The following is a 26,164-nucleotide window of genomic DNA, read 5'->3' as shown; positions in this document are numbered from 1 at the left end:
TAGTGCAGCTGTCAACGGAAAGACATATGAAAAACAATCATTTCCAACGTGTCCTATTCACACCATAATGTTGTGCTAGCCTGAGGTGCACTAAGATGCAACATATATGCATTTTAGTGCAACGCAATGGATGTAAGTGGATGTCAACGCAATGTACAGGATATCCTGTGAAAATGCTGTATGCTTAATGCACACTAAAATGCATGTCGACGGACATCAAAATGTATGTGAACGGATTTCAAAATGTATGTCAACGGATGTCAGTGTACGACTAAAATGGATGGAAATTTAAATCCATTTTCCATACATTTTAGCGCGCGTCAGTGGGAGTTGGCCCTTAGTAAATGTTAATGTGGTAAAGTGGACTTTGTAAAGTATATCCAATCAAGTGCAAGAACAATTTTAAAAAACACAAACATTTTTGCTTGCACATGATTGGATGATAAAAATCAGCAGAGCGTTTCCACATTTACTAACCTCTGGGGAAAATGAGTGCAACTGCGCTTGCAAAGTGCACATTCTATTTGCCTTTAGTATATCCACCCCACAGTGTTGTTTCAGTGTATTCAGACTAAGTTTTATATGTGCAGAATAATAAAGTGTCTTTGATCTGCACACAAAGTTTAGAACCTCACAAATGAGAAAAAAAAATGGAATAATAAAAATTGTTTCTTTTTCATTTTATATTTACTCCTACATAACCATATTCAGCTCAAATTAGAATGTAAATCTTGAAAATAACTTGTTTTGTTTTCTGCTTTTTAATTAGTTATCGTATTTTTCGCCGTATAAGACGCACTTTTTCTTCCCCAAAACTGGGGGGGAAATGTCAGTGCGTCTTATGGAGCGAATATGGAGCAGCCGGTCCGGTATTTTCACCGCGGCCCTGTCAGAATACTGGGCCGGCCGCTCAGCTCTGCAGCGGGACCTTACCTGTTCCTCTATCCAGCGGCGCGCTGTCTTCCCGGCTTCCGTAGTGTGGGCACTGGGCATGACAGCCGGGTGCCAAGTGCGCATGCGTAAGAAGCGGTGCTTTTTGTGGATGGTAAGGCGGTACCTGGGACACATGACAGATCCCAGAAGCCGCCGGACCAATCACAAAGCGCAAGTGCTTCTCGCTCATGCGCACTGGGCACCCGGCTGTCATGCCGAGCGCCATTACAGAAGCCGGGAAGACAGCGCGTGGCTGGATCGAGGAACAGGTAAGATCAAACAAAAATTCTGCGGAAGTAAGAGCGGGTACCTGTCAAATTCAGGTAACCGCTCCCCACTTCCCCAAAGGTCAGCAGTCACCTGTACTGTCCGCAGTCTCTGGTCATCCCTGTGCTGTCCGCAGTCTCTGGTCATCCCTGTGCTGTCCGCAGTCTCTGGTCATCCCTGTGCTGTCCGCAGTCTCTGGTCATCCCTGTGCTGTCCGCAGTCTCTGGTCATCCCTGTGCTGTCCGCAGTCTCTGGTCATCTCCTGTACTGTCCGCAGTCTCTGGTCATCCCTGTGCTGTCCGCAGTCTCTGGTCATCCCTGTGCTGTCCGCAGTCTCTGGTCATCCCTGTACTGTCCGCAGTCTCTGGTCATCTCCTGTACTGTGTCTGCAGTCCATTAGTTCAGAATTTTTTTTCCTGTTTTCTGCCTCTAAAACCTAGGTGCGTCTTATGGTCAGGTGCGTCTTATACGGCGAAAAATACAGTAAATATACAATTAAAGGTATGGAATTATATGGGCAGCACAGTGGCTAAATAGTTAGCACTTCTGCCTGGTACTACTAAGGTCGTTGGTTCAAATCCCAACCACGGCACCACCTGCCTGGAGTTTGCATGTTCTCTGTGTCTGTGTGGGTTTCCTCTGGTAACTCCGGTTTCCTCCCACACTCCAAAGACATGCTGGTAGGTTAATTGGCTCCTGTCTATATTGTCCTGTGTATGTATGAATGTAAGTTAGGGACCTTAGATTGTACGCCCCTTGAGGGTTAGGGACTGATGTGAATGTACAATATATATATAAAGCGCTGTGTAAATTGACAGTGCCTGAAAAATAAATTATAAAGTGCCTAAAATAAATAAATTATACCTGTTGTCAAAACAAAAACACCTCTTGGTCTTGTACAAAATTCAGTAAGCTGATCATTTCCTGTGTTCTCTCCCTCTGCTGATTGTGGTCAGTTAGCATTGTGTCCAGTTATCTCTGTGAACTACAAAACACCTCCCCCATGCCAGTGGTGTCCCTAGGGGGGTGCGGGGGGTGTCGGGCATCACAGGGGGTGCAGGAGCAGGATGCCAGCAGAGCTTCTGGGCTCTGTGAAGGTCCTGGCCAGTTATTGGGGTGATCCCGGATTCCCAGCACAGTGACAGCTGCCCCCGGTGTAGCGGTAAAATGAGTATCCCGGACCCGCAAAGATATGTATCCAGTGAAGCAACTGCGCATGTGCCGGTTTCAGGCCAAAGAAGACGATCACCGATCTCTGACTTTAGCACAGAGCTGCCACAGTTAACCCCTTACAGGCTGCAAACCGCTGAAGCTGATCCCGCGGATCACTATGGGTTGCAAGATCAGTTAACCCCATATAGGTTTTTTGGCCTGAAACCGGCACATGCGCAGTTGCTTCAGGGGATACTTATCTTCACGTGTCGGGATACTCGTTATACCACTACACTGGCACCGCTCATTCCTCACTGGAGGGGTGACACCAACCCTAGGGAATAAGGAGGTGTGGAATACGGAATGTACAGCACAGTGTACAGAAGAAGGCGGTGTGGAATATGGAATGTACAGACTGAGGCGGTGTGAAATATGGAATGTACAGCACAGTGTACAGAAGAAGGCGGTGTGGAATACGGAATATACAGCACAGTGTACAGAATAAGGCGGTGTGGAATATGGAATGTACAGCACAGTGTCCAGAATAAGGCGGTGTGGAATACGGAATGTACAGCACAGTGTACAGAAGAAGGCGGAGTGGAACATGGAATATACAGACTGAGGCGGTGTAAAATATGGAATGTACAGCACAGTGTACAGAATAAGGCGGTGTGGAAAACAGAATGTACAGCACAGTGTACAGAATAAGGCGGAGTGGAACATGGAATATACAGACTGAGGCGGTGTGAAATATGGAATGTACAGCACAGTGTACAGAATAAGGCGGTGTGGAATACGGAATGTACAGCACAGTGTACAGAATAAGGTGGTGTGGAATACGGAATGTACAGCACAGTGTACAGAATACGGCATTCTGGAATACAGAATGTACAGCACAGTGTACAGAATAAGGCGGTGTGGAATACGGAATGTACAGCACAGTGTACAGAATACGGCGTTGTGGAATACAGAATGTACAGCACAATGTACAGAATAAGGCGGTGTGGAATATGGAATGTACAGCACAGTGTACAGAATAAGGCGGTGTGGAATATGGAATGTACAGCACAGTGTACAGAATAAGGCGGTGTGGAATACGGAATGTACAGCACAGTGTACAGAATAAGGCAGTGTGGAATACGGAATGTACAGCACAGTGTACAGAATAGGGCGTTGTGGAATACAGAATGTACAGCACAGTGTATAGAATAAGGCGGTGTGGAATACGGAATGTACAGCACAGTATACAGAATAAGGCGGTGTGGAATACGGAATGTACAGCATAGTGTACAGAATAAGGCGGTGTGGAATATGGAATGTACAGCACAGTGTACAGAATAAGGGGGTGTGGAGTACGAAATGTACAGCACAGTGTACAGAATACGGCTTTCTGGAATACAGAATGTACAGCACAGTGTACAGAATAAGGCGGTGTGGAATACGGAATGTACAGCACAGTGTACAGAATAAGGGGGTGTAGAATATGGAATGTACAGCACAGTGTACAGAATAAGGCGGTGTGGAGTACGGAATGTACAGCACAGTGTACAGAATACGGCGTTCTGGAATACAGAATGTACAGCACAGTGTACAGAATAAGGCGGTGTGGAATACGGAATGTACAGCACAGTGTACAGAATAAGGCGGTGTGGAATACGGAATGTACAGCACAGTGTACAGAATAAGGGGGTGTAGAATATGGAATGTACAGCACAGTGTACAGAATAAGGCGGTGTGGAGTACGGAATGTACAGCACAGTGTACAGAATACGGCGTTCTGGAATACAGAATGTACAGCACAGTGTACAGAATAAGGCGGTGTGGAATACGGAATGTACAGCACAGTGTACAGAATAAGGCGGTGTGGAATATGGAATGTACAGCACAGTGTACAGAATAAGGCGGTGTGGAGTACGGAATGTACAGCACAGTGTACAGAATACGGCGTTCTGGAATACAGAATGTACAGCACAGTGTACAGAATAAGGCGGTGTGGAATACGGAATGTACAGCACAGTGTACAGAATAAGGGGGTGTAGAATATGGAATGTACAGCACAGTGTACAGAATAAGGCGGTGTGGAGTACGGAATGTACAGCACAGTGTACAGAATACGGCGTTCTGGAATACAGAATGTACAGCACAGTGTACAGAATAAGGCGGTGTGGAATACGGAATGTACAGCACAGTGTACAGAATAAGGCGGTGTGGAATATGGAATGTACAGCACAGTGTACAGAATAAGGCGGTGTGGAGTACGGAATGTACAGCACAGTGTACAGAATACGGCGTTCTGGAATACAGAATGTACAGCACAGTGTACAGAATAAGGCGGTGTGGAATACGGAATGTACAGCACAGTGTACAGAATAAGGGGGTGTAGAATATGGAATGTACAGCACAGTGTACAGAATAAGGCGGTGTGGAATACGGAATGTACAGTATTGTATACAGTCACACACAGGGTCCTGGAGAAGTGACACTTTCTGGACCTGGAAAGGGATCCTTCTGCTGCTGGTGCTTCTGGCCAAAAAGCTTATCAGCCACTAATTCAGATCTTGAAGATTAAGATAACAACTCAATACATATATTGTTTTTTTAAGGACAAACAATGCTTTCTTTTTCATGAATATTGTCAATGATAATAATTATATTTTTTCTCAATCCCTAGACAATTAAATGAAGCACAACTAAAAAAAATGCACTATTTTTTTTGAGCAGTGTTAGCGTAAAAATAAATAGTGTTACTGCACATTAAAAGATTTTTATTCTTTACTTTGTCCTATTTAAAATTACACTAAAATTATGATTCTGGTACAAAGCATTGAAAAGTTATTTACAAATTAAATACATTTATTTTTTTCAATTTTGCGCTTTTTTTTCAATGTGAAATCTGCAAATATATGTTAAAGGTGTAAAACTATTAACAAAAAAAAGCAAACAAAAACAGCAAAAAAAAGTTTTAAATATTATTAGTTTATAAAATAGAAATTAACAAAAAAAGAATTAGCAAGAAAGTAATAATTAAATGGAGAAGGAGAATAGGGAGTTAATTAGGGCTGATTAGAGTAAATTAAGGGTTAATAAGGGGTTAAACAGATGAACGTTTAATTAAAAAAAAAATCTAATTTTGTCTTACTTGACAGGTTGCTTTTAATTGACCTTTGATCTGTAGATGAATAAACAGAAAGATACAAAATGAAACAATGTTCTTTTTTATCTTTCACACATGTGCGGTGCGGACTGAAGCTCAGGTTTCAAAGCTAATTGATACAGTAGATGTTCAGTGGTTCAGGTCAGATTTACATCAGGTTCAGGACAGGCTCAGGTCAGGATTTTATCCTGTTCACACGTGTGGTTTAGAAATGGTTCCCCTAGAAGTCAGTAGCCTATAATCTGCAACAGAACTGGACCACGCTGTTCAGAAATCGGACATGACTCTTTTTAAAATTGCACTGAATCCGCACCGCCAGTGCACCAGACATATGTGAACAAGCACCATAGGAAGCAATGTTATTTCACATGTCATGCAGATTGAATGCGGTTCAAACCGCATCCAATCCGTATAAATATGTGAAACAGCACCGAGCCAGAGTTCACATATATGCAGTATGGTATATCGCATGTGATTCGCAAAGGAACTGTACCGCATTCCTGTGCAAATCACATGCGATTTGTGTGCGGTGCGATCGGAGCCGTACATTTTGAATGGCTCTATTCCAACCGCACACGCACCAAAAAGGTGCAGGACCCTTTTTTTTGTCCGCACTAGAATCGGATGACATGGATATTCACACCTATGCGATCCGATTCTGCACATCGCACCAGTTTTTCGGACTGCTTTTGGGGTGTTGTTAACTCAACATACACACCCGCAGCGGTTCGCATGAACGAGGTGCGATTCTGATGCGGTGCGGAATTCACAGAGAAAACGCTGCAAATTCCGCACCGCATCAGTGTGAACCAGGGCTCAGTGTTGCTTTTTTTGACAGCTCCAATTGCCGAGACGTTTCTTTTGTTTACCCTTCAGATATCAACAGGGGAACCCTACTGACAGCTGCATGTGTCATTGGTTGTTAAGGACACGGTACCCCTGCTCCCTAACAACTAATAATTAATGGGGGTTTTTCTTGTTTACATTTCAGCTGTAACAGAACTGAATTGTAATTGTAGTTCAAATTAGTACAACAAACCAGGAAGGCAACCTGACTGGGCGCCGACTGGGCAGAGAATGTTGCGTCTGTCTCGAGGGATGGAATGTGGCCTGGCCGGTCTGTGCCCAAATGGGGAGGCTTCCAGGAAGGTTAGTGTGTACCTTCTCATCTGGAACCTCTCCCTACCGCTAATACTGTCCCTGATAGACAGGCGACCTGTCCCTACATTACCCACACGTGAAATGCACATCAAGCCTGTCAGCCAGAGTCTTAAATAGACTCTGCCTGACCCAAGATGGCAGTCGGAGTCACATGGGATGGCAGCATCCAATCAGATAGTTTCCCCTATGACCCAAGAAACTATAGAGAAACCATGTTCCTCTTGACCTCATCTCCCTCTGCAATGCTGCTGTGGTTGTGTGCCACCTACAGTGGAGAAAGTAGACTGCACCTGCCTATACCCTGATCTGCATACTTGTTTGGAGTCTGTGCTTCTGAAAGTACTAAAATGACTTAGACCTGATTCACACTAATGCGAATCCTGTGCGTTTCCTGTACCAAATTGTAATCGCACGGCGTCCATGCAGTCTGGAGTGGTGTCAGTGGTAAGGTATTGACACCCCGAAACAGATTGCAAAACTCTGTGTGATTGCCAGAAATTGGATCCCATGGGTGAGAACACTCATGCGATGCGAATCAGGTGTGGTTAAAAAACGGTCCAGCACCATTTTGCTGTGAATGTGATGTGATTTGAGTAATACCGTACCAAGGTGTGATTCCTGTGTGAATCATGTGGTATCCCACACCGCACCGCACCAGTGTGAACCTAGACTAATGCAGGCCATAGATGGGTCGAAAATCGGCCGATTTTTCGGCCGAAAATAAAATCGGCCGATTTTCGGATCGTTAGTGGGCGATTTGGTCGGCCGTTTTTCGGTATTTTGGCCGTTTTTTTTCCCCGGTAAAGTTGGAAAAAAATCGGCCGATTTTGCCGATCGGCCGATTTTCGCGGCAATTAGTGGGCAAATCGGCCGATTTTTTACCGATAAAAAATCTGCGCATGAGCAGTGACCTGCAAGAGGAAGACAAAAAGAAGAAAAAGAAGAAGACGATGAAGAAGAAGAAGAGGAAGAAGAAGAGGATGAAGAAGAAGAGGATGAGGATGAAGAAGAAGAAGAGGATGAGGATGAAGAAGAAGAAGAGGATGAGGATGATGATGAAGAAGAGGATGAGGATGATGAAGAAGAAGAGGATGAGGATGAGGAAGAAGAAGAGGATGAGGATGAGGAAGAAGAAGAGGATGAGGATGATGAAGAAGAAGAAGATGAAGAAGAGGATGAGGATGAAGAAGAAGAAGAAGAGGATGAGGATGATGATGAAGAAGAATAGGATGAGGATGCAGAAGAAGAAGAGGATGAGGATGATGAAGAAGAAGAGGATGAGGATGAAGAAGAAGAGGATGAGGATGATGAAGAAGAAGAGGATGAGGATGAAGAAGAGGATGAGGATAAAGAAGAAGAAGAAGAAGAGGATGAGGATGAAGAAGAGGATGAGGATGAAGAAGAAGAAGAGGATGAGGATGAAGAAGAAGAAGAAGAGGATGAGGATGAAGAAGAAGAAGAGGATGAGGATGAAGAAGAAGAAGAAGAAGAAGAAGAAGGATGAAAATAAGAAGAATTCCAGTCCAGCAAAAAGTGTCTCTGCAGAGAGCTCCGCTATTTCTGACATTTCTCTGACAGTTCCTTGACATTTACAGCGGTTGAAACATTGTATCTATTTGTTTCCGAATAAAAACATCTGTATCCTAAATGGAAACAAATAGATACATTGTTGCAACTTCTATAAATGTCAAGGAACTGTCAAAGAACTGTCAAAGAAATAGCAGAGCTCTCTGCAGGGACACTTTTTGCCGGCTCTAGACGGGTAGAAAATCGGCCGATTTTTTTTACCATTGATGGTAACGTCGGCCACTTGAACAACCGATTTTTCGTTTTTTAAAAGAAAAATCTGCAGTTTTTCTCCCCATCTATGGCCTGCATAAGGCTGTCCATACACTATACAATTTTCTGTTCAATTTCTGCCCAATTTCCTTTAGATTTACCTTCAACTATGTAGTGCAAGGGCCTGCCTAATTGGATACAATTGAAAGTGTTGTTAGGTTTGACCTCATATTATATGGTTTTTGGTAAATCTAAAGCAATTTTCTAAGGAATAATGTATAATGTATACAATATAATAGGAGGTCAAACCTAACAACACTTTCAATTGTATCCAATTAGACAGGCCCTTGCATTACAAAGTTGAAGGTAAATCTAAAGGAAATTGGGCAGAAATTGGACAGAAAATTGTATAGTGTATGGCCAGCCTTACAGAGCCTCCTTTTGCAGGCAAAGAACACCAAGGTCCTGCGTTGTCAGACGGCTATGCATGCTCCTTCTATTAACTGCTGTACCTCCTATTAGCAGGCCAACAGGTTTATTTGATTAAGAAAACTATATACACAGAGGCAAGAGGCCAGATCTACTGAAACATATTGTAGATTTAGGGATTTCATACACTTCGGTGTTTGCAAAGGCATCATTTTTATTTTTTAAAAATAACAAACATGTCATACTTACATGTTCTGTGGTTTTGCACAGAGCAGCCCTGACCCTCCTCTTCTCAGGTCCCCCTCCAGTGCTCTGGGCTCCTTCCCCCTGCCAAATGCACCCAGAGTACGCTGCATGCTATGGGGGCACTCGTGCATGCTCGCTCCTAAGCCATGCTCCAGTGTCCACAAGACACAGAGAGCACAGTTCAGCCCCGCCCCTGCTCCCTCCTCATTGGCTATATTGACAGCAGTGGGAGCTAATGACTCCTGCTGCTGTCTTTCAGCCAATGAGGAGAGAGAGAGACCTGGGAGAGCCACTGCTCTCGTGTGGTATCGGGCTCAGGTAAGTATAAAGGGGTGCTGGGGCTGCACACTGAATGTTTTTTTAACTTCATACATAGATTGCATGAAGATAAAACACTATCACCTCTTAGAACCACTTTAACCATTTGCCCTCCAGAGGATGGCCTGGTCAGGAAGGTGGGGGGACCTTCCTGACCAGGCCATTTTTTGCGATATGGTGCTGCGTTTATTTAACTGACAATTGTGCGGTCATGCAACGCTGCACCCAAATTTAATTTATTTCCTTTTCTCCCCACAAATTGAGCTTTCTTTTGGTGGTATTTGATCACCTGTGCGGTTTTTATTTTTTGCGCTATAAACAAAAAAAGATCGACAATTTTGAGAAAAAAAATATTTTTTACTTTTTGCTATTAAACATAGCCAGTAAAAAAAGTTTGAAAAATTAAATTTTGTCATAAATTTAGGCCAAAATGTACTCTGCGACATGTCTTTGCTAAAAAAAAAATCCCAATAAGTGTAAATTAATTGGTTTATGTGAAAGTTATAGCATTTACAAATGGCGGTATATATACTGGGATTTTTTTTAAATTTTTACTAGCAATGGCGGCGATCAGCAACTTATAGCAGGCCTGTGGCAGACATTTTGATACTGGGGGGGAACTGACTATCTGCCACTGACATCCTCAGTGACACCAATACAGTGATCAGTGCTAATAAAAAGCACTGACACTGTACTAATGACACTGGGCAGGAAGGGGTTAACATCAGGGGCGATCAAAGGGTTAACTGTGGCTGTTTTACTGTGTGCTGGGTGTGTTTTATAGTGTAAGCACGCTGCTTTGTATGGCTCTGCTATGCAGAGTCATACAAAGCAGTGTTCTGGAGCTGACAGGCGACAGATCTGTATTGTTTACATACAGACTTCTTCCCCGTCAGTGTTCCTTGGTGATCGCCGGGTGCTAGCGGGGAATCACCGGCCGGGACCTGGTGATTGACAGCTGAATCGCCAATTGCGGTGTGGGTAATGCAAAAGCACATATATACACGTGATTTTGCGCAGCCCTGATGCCCTGTAGCGGTATTTCTGCTATAGGGCGGGGGGCAAGCAGTTATTGATTAGTGAACCAGTCAGACCCTGCAGTGATTACACGAAAGGCAGTGGGGGGTAGATGTAGGTGGGAAGGAAGTGTGATCATTGAGGATGAGAAGTAAAGAGCTGGGTGGTCAGGTTATGATAACATTGTAGGATAATAATACATTGTTCTGTTTCTTTTCATCCTTTTCCATGTTTCCTTCTTTTTCAGGGAACTCCTGTGAAGTGCACATTGAACAGGATGTGGATTTTGTATTATTTGGACAAACAGTTATATTGAATTGCACCAGCGATTGTACAAATCTTTCTTGGGAAACCAGACTGACCAAAGTAAGAGTATCTCCCGACAAGATGGCCAACTTCTCATGGGTTGAAGTCAGAGTCAGTGAGTGGGAAGACTCACCTATAACATGCCTGGCAACTGATGACGACCGACACCTGGCCAGAGTGATACCTTATAGTATGTTCTACTTATAGATGTCGTGTAATCAGCATGCTTCTTCAGTGCAAATATAGGAAAGAAGCTCCAATGTGTATGCCAAAATCTAATATGGAAAAAATTTGTTTTATTCTTTCACATGTAAACATTGTTAAAAAAGAAAATTGGATTCCCTTAATTTCTTTTTGAAAATCATTTTAAATCCCACAGTATTGTCAGATTGTCATAACATCCAAAATTGATTCTTTCTTGAAGGGTCAGAGTCAGGTCTATCACATGTTCATAGAGTCATAAAGCCAGAAATATATATATACAGTTGCAAGAAAAAGTATGTGAACCCCTTGGGATTACGTGGAGTTTTGCATGAATTGGGCATAAAATGTGCTCTGAACGTCATCTAAGTCACAACAATAGAAGAACACAGTCTGCTGAACATAATACTACACAAACATTAGATGTTGCCATGGTTTAATTGCACATAATATGTAAACATTCACAGTGCAGGGAGGAAAAAGTATGTGAACCTTTGGACTTAATAACAGTTTGACCCTCCTTTGGCAGCAATAACCTCAACCAAACGTTTCCTGTAGTTGCAGATCAGACCTGCACAACGATCTGGAGTAATTTTGGACCACTCCTCTTCACAAAACTGTTTCAGTGTAGCAATATTCTTGGGATGTCTGGTGTGAATCGCTCTCTTAAGGTCACGCCACAGCATTTCAATCAGGTTGAGGTCAGGACTCTGACTGGGCCACTCCAGAAGGCGTATTCTGTGCTGTTGCAGCCACTGTTTTGTTGAATTACTTGTATGCTTTGGGTCATTGTCCTGTTGCATCACCCATCCTCTACGGAGCTTCAGTTGGCAGACAGATGGTCGTACGTTTTCCTGCAAAATGTCTTGATAAACTCTGGAATTCATTTTCCCATTAATGACAACAATCCGTCCAGGCCCTGAGGCAGCAAAGCAGCCCCAAACCATGATGCTCCCTCCGCCATGTTTCACAGTGGGGATGAGGGTTTGATGTTGGTGTGCTGTGCCTTTTTTCCTCCACACATAGTGTTGTGTGTTCTTCCCAAACAACTCAATCTCGGTTTCATCTGTCCACAGTGTATTTTGCCAGTAGTGCTGTGGAACATCCAGGTGCTCTTTTGCAAACTTCAAACGTGCTATAATATTCCTTTTGGACAGCAATGGCTTCCTACGTGGTGTCCTCCCATGTACTCCATTCTTGTTTAATGTTTTCCTTATTGTAGATGTGTCAACAAAAATGTTAGCATGTGCCAGAGATTTCTGTAGGTCTTTAGCTGACACTCTGGGATTCTTCTTTACCTCATGCAGCATTCTGCGCTGTGCTCTTGCAGTCATTTTTACAGGACGACCACACCTAGGGAGAGTAGCAACAGTGCTAAACTTTCTCCATTTGTAGACAGTCTGTCTTACTGTGGACACATGAACATCAAGGCTTTTGGAGATACTTTTGTAACCCTTTCCAGCTTCATGCAAGTCAACAATTATTGATCGTAGGTCTTCTGAGAGCTCTTTTCTGCGAGGCATGGCTCACATCAGACAGTACTTCTTGAAACCAGTAAACCCAAAGCAGGTGTGTGTTTTTTAAGGGCAGGACAGCTGTCAGCAACACATCCAATATCATCACACTGATTGGAGTCAAGGTTGGCTCACTCCTGGCTCTAAATAGCTCTGGGAGAAGTCATTAAGCTAGGGGTTCACATACTTTTTCCTCCCTGCACTGTGAATCTTTACATGTTATGTGCAATTAAACCATGGCAACATCTAATGTTTGTGTAGTATTATGTTCAGCAGACTGTGTTCTTCTATTGTTGTGACTTAGATGACGTTCAGAGCACATTTTATGCCCAATTCATGCAAAACTCCACGTAATCCCAAGGGGTTCACATACTTTTTCTTGCAACTGTATATATATATATATATATATACACTATATTGCCAAATGTGTTGGGCCACCCCTTCAAATCATTGGATTCAGGTGTTCCAATCACCTCCATGGCCTCAGGTGTATAAAATAAAGCACCTAGGCATGCAGACTGCTTCTACAAACATTTATGAAAGAATGGGTCGCTCTCAGGAGCTCAGTGAATTCAAGTGTGGTACTGTGATGACGCTTGACACCACCTGAACCAAATCAGTTGATCTTGTTGTCATCAGACCACAGGACGTGGTTCCAATAATCCATGTCCTTAGTCTGCTTGTCTTCAGCAAACTGTTTGCAGGCTTTCTTGTGCATCATCTTTAGAAGAGGCTTCCTTCTGGGACGACAGCCATGCAGACCAATTTGGTGCAGTGTGCGGTGTATGGTCTGAGCACTGACAGGCTGACCCCCCACCCCTTCAATCTCTGCAGCAATGCTGGCAGCACTCATACATCTATTTCCCAAAGACAACCTCTGGATATGACGCTGAGCACGTGCACTCAACCTCTTTGGCTGACCATGGCGAGGCCTGTTTTGAGTGGAACCTGGCCTGTTAAACCGCTGCATGGTCTTGGCCACTGTGCTGCAGCTCAGTTTCAGGGTCTTGGCAATCTTCTTATAGCCTAGGCCATCTTTATGTAGAATAACAATTCTTTTTTTCAGATCCTCCGAGAGTTCTTTGCCATGAGGTGCCATGTTGAACTTCCAGTGAACAGTAGGAGAGAGTGACAGCGATAACACCAAATTTAATACTCCTGCTCCCCATTCACACCTGAGACCTTGTAACACTAACGAGTCACAGGACATCGGGGAGGGAAAATGGCTAATTGGGCCCAATTTGGACATTGTCACTTAGGGGTGTACTCACTTTTGTTGTTAGACATTAATGGCGGTGTGTTGAGTTATTTTGAGTGGACAGCAAATTTACATGTTTACATGTTATACAAGCTGTACACTGACTACGTCACATTGTAGCAAAGTGTAATTTCTTCAGTGTTGTCACATGAACATATAGAATCAAATATTTACAAAAATGTGAGGGGTGTACTCACTTCTGTGAGATATTGTATATATATATATATATATATATATATATATATATATATACGAGACTACTCCTGCTTTTCTCGTCTTTGATCCACCCAGATCACGTAGGATTTATAACGGGCCGCCAGGCCCCAGATAGTATTTTTGCATATAGTTTCACATCTGTGTTTATAAGAGATATGGGTCTGTAATTTGCACAAACTGGGGATCTTTACCTGGTTTAGGTATTGTTATAATAGATTGTAGCATCTCTGTAGATAGAGCCAGAGGATGCAGCACCGTTGGAAGAGTTTAATTAGATGGGGAGACAAATTAGAGGCAAATTGTTTATATTCATTTATGTAACTGTCACCTCCAGGAGATTTATTTAATGGAAGGGTTTTAATAGCTTATTCAACTTCCGTAGGTGATATTGGTTCTGATAAGGTTTGAATTTGGGATGGAGAAAGAGTGGAGAGATTGACCGATTGTAAGAAATGATGTATGGAGGTGGGAGACGGTTGGGTAGTTCCTTTATAATCTTTACGGTTATACTGTATAGGGATTGATAGAAGTCAGCGAAGGCGTTTGCTATATCTAGAGGGTTTGTCTCAGAAGAGTTGGACATTGGATGATGGACCGAGTTTATTTTAGATTTAAGGCATTGTTGTTTAACCACTTCAAGTCCGGACACTTTCACCCCCTTCCTGTCCAGGCCAATTTTCAGCTTTCAGTGCTGTCACACTTTGAATGACAATTGCACTGTCATGCAACACTGTACCCATATGAATTTTTTAGCATTTTTCTGAGACAGATAAAACTTTATTTTGGTGGTATTTATTCACCACTGGGATTTTTTTTTTTTTGCTATATAAATGAAAAAGTCCAAAAATTTTGAAAATAGTGTTTTTATTATAAAATTTTGCAAAAAAATGTATCTTTTAATATTACATTTATCTTTTTAGTAAAAAATAACCCAAATTAGTTTATAACCAAAAATTATAATTTTTCAAAAACTTTTTTTACATTATTATTTTTGTTTATATTATTTATGTTTTATTTCTTAACATACTGTCACCCTACCAGTACAGTGTCACCATAGTGACACTGTACTACTTGTGGGGGAGTGATGAAGATTTATTTTTTAAAAGGCTGTAAAAGCAATCATTTCTCCTTCTCTCTGGCTGCATTCTTGCAACCATTGAGAAATATTGTGTGAGCTGTGATTGGTTACAGCTTGTCACAAGGTACAATGCTGTTGTGAATAGCCTTGTACCATGTGATCTCTGTGATCGTTCACAGATTTCACACGTAGTAAGCAATGATGTCAGAAGTGACATCTTGCTTACTCCTATTCATGTGTTCACTGATTGGCCAATCAGTGATCACATGATCAGGACCTCACACAGAGGTCCCGTACAGCGATCGGTGTTCGTGCACAGTCCAAAATGGCGGGAGCCGTTTATGAACGGCAACCCACCCCTGCACTGCCACCGTCTGCCCGTTTATATACATGGGCCAGACGGGAAGTGGTTAACCTATCTAGCCAGTAAAGAAACAGCTTTGTTTCCTAAAGAGTAATATCTGGCTTAAAATTTTTTTAAATTAAGGTCGTATTTATATAGGAGCAAAGAACGGAGTTTGTTCCTATCTGCGTTCAGGCAGGCTGAGTTGGCGGCAGTTAGGGAGCATTTATTTTGTTCTTCTTTTAGTTTAATAGAGGCTAATACCTCCTCAATTTGGCGCCTCCTCTGGCTATTTTTCTGGGAGCTCAGTTTTATGAACACCCCTCTTGAATATGGTTTATAAGTAGCCCATAATGTATTTATAGAGATATCAGGTGTATCATTTGTTTCAAAGAAAAGCGAGTGGGCTTCCAAGATGGTTTTCCGGTGGTTGGGGTCAGTCAGAAGGGTTGAGTTCAGTCTCCAGAGGAGAGGAACGGGGGACTGATGTGGATTGTCAATGGTAATGCTTCTTGGAGCGTGGACAGACCACATTATTGTACCGATTTTCAAGGATGTGTCATATTGCAGAGTCCATTTATCTGTAAGGAACACGTCTATTCTAGAGTAAGATAATTGGGAAAGAGAGTAATAGGAGTAGTCCAGTTCCAATCCATGTTGACATCTCCAAGTGTCATAAAGGTCGTTGGTGTGTAAGAAGTGGTTCAAGGAGCAATGAGACCGATGTTTGCTAGAAGATGAGTCAAGTTGGACGTTTCCAACAATGTTGAAGTCAGCTCCAATGACCCTTTATATGGGATGCGAGTGATGCGTAAAGTTTCTTACAAAATTGGATTTGGTTGGTGTTTGGACCATATATTATTATTATTATTATTATTATACAGTATTTATATAGCGCCAGAGGGTTTGCTCAGCGCTGTACAATAGCAAGGGGGACAGAACATGAGACAAGACAGTAACAATACAATACACGAGGGGTTCGAGGGCCCTGCTCTTTCGAGCTTACAATCTAGGAGGGAGGGGAAAGTGGTACAGGAGGAAATGGCTGTGGGGGATGGAAGAGGTGGGTTTTCACGGTGCCCCTGAAGGTGAGGAGGGTAGGTGACAGTCTGATGGATTGGGATAGGGAGTTCCAGAGGATGGGGGAAGTCCTGGAGAAGTCCTGCAATCGGACGTGGGAGGAGGAGACCAGGGAGCTAGAGAGTAGGAGGTCCTGTGAGGAGCGAAGGGCACGGGTTGGATGGTATTTGGGTATCAGGTCAGTTAGGTAGCTTGGGGTGGCGTATATATTACATAATAGTATATATTAACTAAGGTATACCGAGTGTTATTAATATTACATATGAGCATGTGGAAGCGGCCTTGAGGGTGCGCATGTTCAGAGGTAAGTTGGAAGGTCACCGTGTCTCTTATGGCAGTGAGGACTCCATTTTTCTTTTTGGGGTTCGAATCGAGGAACATTGTAGGAAATTGCTTCATGGTGAAATGAGGTGTTTTGGGTGCGTTTCTTGGATGAAGAGGATATCTGCTTGTAGTGATCGAGTTTCTTTGATGAGTAATGATCTTTTAAATGGGGAGTTGAGACCTTGAACATTGAGTGATGCTATTTTAATCAGCATGAGTGGGTACAATGATGGGTGGATACCGGATTGGATGGTCTGCTGTAGTTAGAGTCAGAGGTACTGAATGGTAAAGTAGATGCGTCTTGGTACTGGCAGCAGTATTCACTTGTTCTTGAAGAGAGGGATGGAAGACCTAAAAAAGACTGGTATGGTCTTGCAGGGATGCTTGGTGTGAAAAAAATTGCCGGAAGTATTGTAGAGAACATTGGAGTATTGGAGACTGGCAATAGAAAACAGGAAACACGAAAACAGAAAAAATATAAAAAATTATTGTGGAAAATACAAGAGAAATGGGTAGCATAAACAGCTACTGTTAGGTAGGGGCAGTTGATCAAGCATGACACTAAGGGAATGTCATGCTGGCAGGTGACTTAAGATCTCAGAGTTTCGTAGGTTAAGCCGAGGTTTCCAGCTAACAGGCAGAATTGGTAGGATATTATGCAGGATCATGTTAGTATTGTTGATGGGGTCTCCATCAGGTCCATTCCACTTCCATTTGTTGAGGTTGGTTTGGATTGTGGGTTTGGTCATCTGCAGGTAGGATATTCCAGTCTTTAAGAAGCTCAAGGCCTGCTTCCAGACTTCTGATTATGAAGGGTTTTCCTTGTCGCTTGATTGTGAGTTTGGTGGAGAATCCACATTGATGGCCAATGCCATTGTTACATAGCGCTTTAGTAATGAAGATCAACTTCTTTCTGTTGAGCAACGTCACTTTAGATAGGTCAGCACACAATTTGATATTAGCATGTGATGCAGGGAGTGCAGATGTGTTTCTGGCTGCGGTCATAAGTTTTTCCTTCACATGGTAGAAGTATATGAGTGCCAGTACATCTCTAGGCACTGATGCAGATAAGAAGGGTGGTTTAGGAATTCTATGGGCTCGATCAATGGCTAATTCTAGATCTGTGAGTGATGGAAGAAGGTGTTTCATTAATTGCTGTAGATAAGGTACTATTGAATCGGTGGTAACCGATTCAGAGATGCTGCAAAACTTAATGCTGTTTCTCCTGGAACGATCTTCTAAGTCCGCTATTTTGTGCTTTAGTTGTTGTAGCTCGATGTCGTGATCTGCGTGAGCATCTACCATGTTATTATGGGCTGAAAACATTTTGCTCATTTTGGTTTCAATATGATGCAAGCGTTGGTCGTGCTCATGCAGTGTTAGAAATCAGAGAAATCACAGATGCTAAATCAATATGCAGAGTTTGTCGTAAGGAAAGAAGTTTATTCTTCATAGTAAGCTCAGATACTGGTTGGTCAGAGGCAGGAAAGGATTCCGTGGAAGACTGTATTAGAGAAGCAGGCATAGGAGATGAAGAGGGAAGATGCATTTCTGTCAGAGTAGTGTCATCTATTCTGGGCCTTGATTTTACAGGGCTGCAGGTAGATGGGGATAGAGGGGGAGAGGACTCACCTTGATCTCCTTCATAGTGTGTCAAAAGCCTGGGGTCCGGAGTGTATGCAGACTGTTACTCTCAGGGACTGCTTTGCATGCAGCCGGTGCCATCTTGGCTGCTTGAGGTCCGGGCCGGATAGAAGTCTGTGAGCTTCTGCCGGCATCTAGGTGCCTTCCGGGGGCGGGCATGATGCCGGAGCGGTCGGGTAAGTATGCCTAGCTGCTGTGTTTATTTGTGGCCCTCAGGTTGCGTTGGAGCAGTGGCGGAGCTCTAGCAGTGAGCTGCCATCCATGGAGCCGGCCGGGCATGCCCCCCCTCCATGATGCTTAGTTTGCCTAATTTATGACCCATGGGAGAAATCCAGATGCCATCCCCATTATAGAGGGGTTGGGGAAGCAGTTTTCAGGGCCAAAGCTGTGGGTTGGGTCCCTAATGTGTAAGTAACTGAATACACAACCATACTTATAGATATGTAAGACCTGATCCACCCCACCTAATGCAGTGACCTGTTGCTACAAGGGTATACAGAGCAGAGATGGATCAGTTCTGCCTTACCTGCCTGATCCAAAACTGGAGCAGACAGAATGTGAAACCGTTTCTGCATGGCAACAATCAGCTCCTATTGTTCATTTCAAAGCTTAAAGTGGTTGTACACATCAGACATGAAATAAAAACAAAGCATATCCCTCTATAGTGTGTACTTGTCTCACATAAGAGCACATTCCTCTGCTATCAGCATGAATCACTTCTGACAAGTTTTCATGACACCAAGAGAAAAAAAAGGTGACAGGGGAGGGACCTCCAGCAGATTGACAGCCTCAGTTCTGTTCCTGTGAGCTGTGTAAAGGGGGGTGTCTCTCCCCTCCAATCAGCTCTCCTCACTGAGCTCTGCAGAGTGTAACATCAGCTCTCCACCCTTTTTTTTTTAAACCCTCATTAAAGCTTATAAATTCAGCACTTTGAACGTATGTAGAGAAGAGAATACGGCAGATAAACAGATACAACTTATGTAGAATTGTTTTATCACCTGTATATCACCTGAGGATAGTCCCTTTACTGGGTATATGTAAGGGTTTACAACCATTTTATCCGAACAAGCTAAAGATAGAAACTGATTGGTTGCCATGCATAGCTTCTCCAGATTCTGTCTGCTCAGTTTTGATAAATGTACCTCAATTATTGTGTTGATATGGAAGCACTCTTATTGAATGCTCCATAACAGTACTGGAGGTTCAGAAGCTGGTTGCTTCAGTTACTGAGGATAGTCCTGGACCACAGATCTAACTGATACCTGGTGGCTCCAGTTCTAAAGCCAACCAGAGCCATTAGGGGTTATCCAAGGTCTAAGAACAGAGGGGAAGCCCATTTAGCGATAGCAGACCACCTGTCAGGATGTAGTCTATGTGTGGGGTTTTTTTTTTTTTTCAGTTTCTTTGCTCCTCTTCCTTTTACTGTTTCCCTATCCTTTGGGCCTTATTTCTTTTCCTTCTCTATATCATTGAAGGGGAATTGGTTTTGTAACCTTGTCATGGTAACATGAATCATTTTATCCATACTGTATTTCCTGGTGACAATGCAATCACTGTGACTGAAAATTAAGAAAATTGGGGACACAGACAACACCGCTCAGTGTATAAAAAAAAATCTAATTGCTGTTGTGTCCTTGTTAAGGTGGCCATACCAAATGAACAGTTTGGCCGATTCCAAAGGAACGAGCTAATATTCGCCCTATGGCTGGCCTTGTTGGCACCCTTCCACATGACATCCTTCAATTGATAAATCAAAGGAGTGGGACGGAAAACAGATGGCTGCACAGCTATGAATGCCATCTCTTAGTACGCAATAATGCCCAGTTCACAATCGGTGCAATCCCTGCAGCCACAACTACCCGCAGCCACATCACATTTCTCTTGCAAGACGTACGGCGGTGCCATACATTGTAAATGGAACCCCGCATGCATCTCATCCCATAGTGCTATCAAGGATGTGGGAACCGTACTGAATCTGCATAGTCGAAAAAGTCCATGCACCCTGTCTGCTGATGCGTTTTGGAAAAGGTGCATGCACCTTTTCTTTGCATGAAATGTGAATGCAGCAGCCCATTCAAATGAATGGACTTCCATGTCTGCGCAAAGCCCGCACTAGTGTGAACCACGCCTAACTGGCTCTACAGATTCATCCATCTGTATAGTGTAGATGGAGGATCTATCAGATTTTTGTTGTTTATCTTGCAGGTCTGTATTGCCAGTTTTAGTCACCTGGAAAGAAAGTGGGAAGAAAATGTACCAAACAGAGCCAGGTAGCAATAAAAACCATTGCAGAGGTTCTCACCTCACCCTTTTCTACCAAAAAAAGCCGGATATATACTTAAAGTGGTTGTAAAGTCTTACTAAATAAAATAAAACAAAGATGTTACCTGAACCTCCTCTTCTTGGTTCCCCGGCCTACGTTCTTGGCCCTTCCTCTTCTGTGAGTGTCCCTATATCAAACTGCTTGCTTTTGGGGCACTTGCACGTGCTCCATCCTGAGCCATGCTACCTGCATCCATAGACACAGACAGCACGGCTTGTCTCGACCCCACCTCATCACAGCATATGACTGACAGCAGCGGGAGTCAATAGCTTAATAGCTTCAGTTGCCACAGAAAAGCACATGAGACTAGGAAGTGAGTGGAAAGAGCCTCTACAGACAGGCACGGCACTGGATCAAGTGAGGAATCAGGTAAGTATAATGGTGGAGGTGAGGGGGCATATTGCCACCAAAACATTTTTTTAAATGGTAAAAAATGTTTAGGCTTTATAACCACTTTGAATTATCAGTTGACATTCTACTTTAGCCACCTCCCATCCGGCCGTTGTATATAAATGACCAGACGGTGGCAGTGCAGAGTCGGGTGGCCGTTTATAAACGGCCTCCCCACCCCCTGCTTGTGTGTGTTCCTCCGGACACAGTGGAACACCGATCGTTGTACAGGACCTCTGTGTAAGGACCCGATCATGTGATCACTGATTGGCCAATCAGTGATCACATGCAGAGTAGTAAGCAAGATGTCACTTCTGACATAATTGCTTACTACATGTGAAATCTGTGAATGATCACAGAGGTCACATGGTACAAGGCTATTCACAACAGCCTTGTAACATGTGACAAGCTGTAACCAATCACAACTCACACAGTATTTCTCAATGGCTGCAAGAATGCAGCCAGAGAGAAGGAAACATTATTGCTTTTACAGCCTTTATGGGTGTAAAAGCAATCAGTGTTAAAAAAATAATTTTCATCACCCCCCACAAGTAGTACAGTGTCACCATGGTGACACTGTACTGCTAGGGTGACAGTATGTAAAAAAAAAAAATAACAATATAAAAAAATAAAAATTAAAAAAAAAAAATTTTATAAACTAATTTGGGTTATTTTTTTTCTGTTACTAAAAAGATAACTGAATATATTTATAATATTATTTATTTGCAATATTTTATAAGAAAAACACTTTTTTCTAAATTTTTGGACTTTTTCATTTATATAGCAAAAAAAAAATAAAACTCCTAGTGGTGAATAAATACCACCAAAATAAAGCTTTATCTGTCTAAAAAAAATGCTAAAAAATTCATATGGGTACAGTGTTGCATGACCGCTCAGTTGTCATTCAAAGTGCGATAGCGCTGAAAGCTGAAAATTGGCCTGGACAGGAAGGGGATAAAAGTGTCCGGACTGGAAGTGGTTAAGTAATAATATCTCTTTAGATGAGCACGGTGGAATGACTTAAATTTTGTGTAATTACAGTTCTACCATCTCAATTGGACATAGACCTGAAGGAGGAACTGGAGGAGGACAAAGAATATGAAGTCACATGTTCAGTGTATGGTGTGGCTCCTGTCCAATATGTCATTTTATCAGTGACCAGAGGAGGAAAATTATTTCTCAACAGAACATATGAAAATGACACTAGAAGAGGCCCACAAAATTTGACGGAAAATTTTCACTTCATTGCAAATCGTCGTGATAATCTGCAGGACTTTGCCTGCCAGGTCACATTAAATCTTAAAGAAATCACCAATACCACTGTGTGGTCATCTAATGTCACCGTCAGGACATATGGTGAGTCAGATCTTCTATTTCCTGCACACACTCTATAATGCTTCTCTGAAATCTCTCTGCTCTGCTTATAAATGGCTGCTTATTCAGTCATGAAAATGTTATTAAAGTCCAATAAAAAAAAAAATCCTCATACATTTTAAGGAGAACCTGCATTTTAAGAGAACAATACATGCTGCAATGGATATAGGTAAAGTGAACAGGTTTTAGAGTATTTTTGAGGGCTGATGTTAAACCATTCACATCCCCACTTTCCATACTAATATACCTTTTTGACATTATCTTCCAACTTTTGTGTACACTATATTGCCAATCGTATTGGGCCAGCCCTTCAAATCATGTGATTCAGGTGTTCCAATCACCTCCATGGCCACAGGTGTTTAAAATCAAGCACCTAGGCATGCAGACTGCTTCTACAAACATTTGTGAAAGAATGGGTCGCTCTCAGGAGCTCAGTGAATTCAAGTGTGGTACTGTGATAGGTTGCCACTAGAGATGAGCGAAGTATTCAAAAATTCGATTCGACTGATTCGGCGAATTCGTGGAAAAATTTTGATTCGAGTCGAATATATTCGCTGTGAATTTAACTTAAAAAAGGGTGTTTCTAGGCTTCAGAGAGACTTAATATTAGTGCAGAACACTGTACCTTTAATTTAAATGCCCTTGGAGTCTGCTGGGGAAGAGAAATAATACTGTCAGTCAGTATGACATGCAGATGAGTGCCGTCGATCTTAGAATCACCGCACACTTCACTCATTTGGGCAGTCACGGGGCCAAAACCAGAGTGTGGAGCCACAGTGTGGCGGTGGAGGCAGCAGCAATGGGAGGCCATACAGCACCCTATGACAAAAATGGAAACCACCAGCAGTGTGAGGAGACCTGAAAGTGGCACATGGCAGAGTGTGGCGATAGAGACAGCAGCAATGGGAGGCCGTACAGGGACCCATGACACACTCTGGACCTGGCAGCAGCATGAGGAGGAGGTACAGGGGCCCATGACAGATTACGGGCCTGGCAGCAGCATGAGGAGTCGGTACGGGGGCCCATGGCAGATTACGGGCCTGGCAGCAGCAATGGGAGGCCGTACAGGGACCCATGACACACTCTGGACCTGGCAGCAGCATGGGGAGGCGGTACAGGGGCCCATGACAGATTACGGGCCTGGCAGCAGCATGAGGAGTCGGTACGGGGGCCAATGACACACTCTGGACCTGGCAGCAGCATGAGGAGGCGGTACAGGGGCGCATGACAGATTACGAGCCTGGCAGCAGCAACTTGGACAGGAGGACGTTCAGCTTCTGCACCGTCGGGTGCGTGCTCGCAAACTGTTGTCTCTTGGAAACGGATTCCAAGAAAGACTGCTGACAGAATCCGTGAAGAGGAGTAGCAGGAGAAGGAGCCTCTGAACGAGCGGAATATGCCAACAAGCGACAACAGGGGCCCATGACAGATTACGGGCCTGGCAGCAGCATGAGGAGTCGGTACGGGGGCCCATGGCAGATTAGGGGCCTGGCAGCAGCTATGGGAGGCCCGTAATCTGCCAGCACCCTATGACAAAAAATGGAACCCACCAGCAGTGTGAGGAGACCTGAAAGTGGCACATGGCAGAGTGTGGCGATGGAGACAGCAGCAATGGGAGGCCGTACAGGGACCCATGAGAGACTCTGGACCTGGCAGCAGCATGAGGAGGCGGTATAGGGGCCCATGGCAGATTAGGGGCCTGGCAGCAGCTATGGGAGGCCCGTAATCTGCCAGCACCCTATGACAAAAAATGGAACACACCAGCAGTGTGAGGAGACCTGAAAGTGGCACATGGCAGAGTGTGGCGATGGAGACAGCAGCAATGGGAGGCCGTACAGGGACCCATGAGAGACTCTGGACTTGGCAGCAGCATGAGGAGGCGGTATAGGGGCCCATGGCAGATTAGGGGCCTGGCAGCAGCTATGGGAGGCCCGTAATCTGCCAGCACCCTATGACAAAAAATGGAACACACCAGCAGTGTGAGGAGACCTGAAAGTGGCACATGTTTGGGGCATGATTCATGGCGGATTTAGTCAGTTGTGTCAGGAACTGGTGGTTTGAAATCCAGACTAATCCACGCCTGATTCATTTTCACAAACGTGAGTCTCTCCACACTTTGGGTGGACAGTCGTGTCCTCCGCGGAGTTGCAATACCTCCTGCCGCACTAAACACGCGCTCCAATGCCACGCTACTGGCCGGGCATGACAGCCTTTCAAGGGCAAATTCAGCTAGTTGGGGCCAAAGGTCAAGTTTCGTTGCCCAGTAGTCAAGGGGATTGTCTACCTCGGTTGGCAGGGTGCTGTCCAAGTAGGCCTAAGCCTGTTGTTTGAGGTCCTGCTCCAGGTCCACCTGATGCTGCTGCTGCTGCTGCGACTGGTTAGTAGTTTCCTCACTGCGCTGGTGAAGAAAGCTACTCATCATCGACTGCAGACTGAGGCAGCCGCTGCTGGTGGAGCTGCCACTGCTCCTACCACCCCACCCCTCCCCTGCTGCCATGGCAGCGGAACGCGAGCGCACAGGGCCCACAGTGTCTGAGGATGGACGTTGGCGCAGACAGGCAGAGACCAGCTGACTACATAGGTGGTTTTTATAGTACATTATTTTGGCCTCCCTCTCAGCAGGTGTGAAAAAGGCCACCATTTTTGAACGGTAGCGAGGGTCCAACAAGGTGGACAGCCAAAAGTCATCCCTCTGTCTGATGGTTATTATTCGGCTGTCGCTACGCAAGCAACCAAGCATGCTATGGGCCATTTCTGCCAAGGAATGCGAGGGACTCCCTGCCTCCATCTCCACAGCATACTGCCACGGTGCGTCTGGGTCCTCTGTCTCCTCTTCCTCCTCCTCTACCAGATGCTCCTGCTCCTCCACTCTTGTCCGCTGAGTGGAAAAACCACCCATTTCACTCAATAATTCCTGAGCACCAATGTCCTCCTCTACCTCCTCCTCTTCTTCCTGTCCTGCCCCCACAGGGGTCATGTGGCGTTGAGATCTGTGCGCCACGTCTACCGCACCCTGACCAGCCATTGTTAACAGCATTTGTTCCAGGACGTGCAACAGAGGAATGACGTCGTTCATCCCATAGTCCTGCCGACTCACGAATAGCGTGGCCTCCTCAAAGGGCCTGAGCAAGCGCAGGTGTCACGCATGAGCTGCCAATGGCTGACATCTAAGTTACACAGGGAGTACCTTTATCCGCTTTTAACATCAGGAAATCTGTGATGGCCTTTTGCTGTTCGTAAAGGCGGTCTAACATATGTAGGGTTGAATTCCACCTTGTTGCAACGTCACAGCATGAGGAGTCGGTATAGGGGCCCATGGCAGATTAGGGGCCTGGCAGCAGCTATGGGAGGCCCGTAATCTGCCAGCACCCTATGACAAAAAATGGAACACACCAGCAGTGTGAGGAGACCTGAAAGTGGCACATGGCAGAGTGTGGCGATGGAGACAGCAGCAATGGGAGGCCGTACAGGGACCCATGAGAGACTCTGGACCTGGCAGCAGCATGAGGAGGCGGTATATAGGGACCTATGGCAGATTAGGGGCCTGGCAGCAGCTATAGGAGGCCCGTAATCTGCCAGCACCCTATGTCAAAAAATTCAACACACCAACAGTGTGTGAGGAGACCTGAAAGTGGCACATGGCAGAGTGTGGCGATG

General features: G+C 44.2%; 1 protein-coding gene across 1 annotated transcript in view; it reads left to right on the top strand.

Moving 5' to 3' along the window:
* The window catches only part of LOC149441197 (intercellular adhesion molecule 5-like), a 95,681-nt gene that overhangs the window by 10,976 nt on the left and 58,541 nt on the right, over positions 1–26,164 (top strand). Inside the window, exons 2-3 of the mRNA XM_089657638.1 lie at positions 10,704–10,952; positions 22,175–22,489. Of these exons, the coding sequence (XP_089513764.1) occupies positions 10,704–10,952; positions 22,175–22,489 (564 nt within the window). The remainder of the gene's footprint in view (positions 1–10,703; positions 10,953–22,174; positions 22,490–26,164) is intronic.

Source organism: Staurois parvus, unplaced genomic scaffold, assembly GCF_062004578.1.
Source record: "Staurois parvus isolate SC_StPar_1 unplaced genomic scaffold, SC_StPar_1.0 ptg001014l, whole genome shotgun sequence".
NCBI classification, from domain to species: Eukaryota; Metazoa; Chordata; class Amphibia; order Anura; family Ranidae; genus Staurois; species Staurois parvus.
The sequence above is the reverse complement of the archived record's forward strand: the minus strand, read 5'-3'. Positions and strand labels throughout refer to the sequence as shown.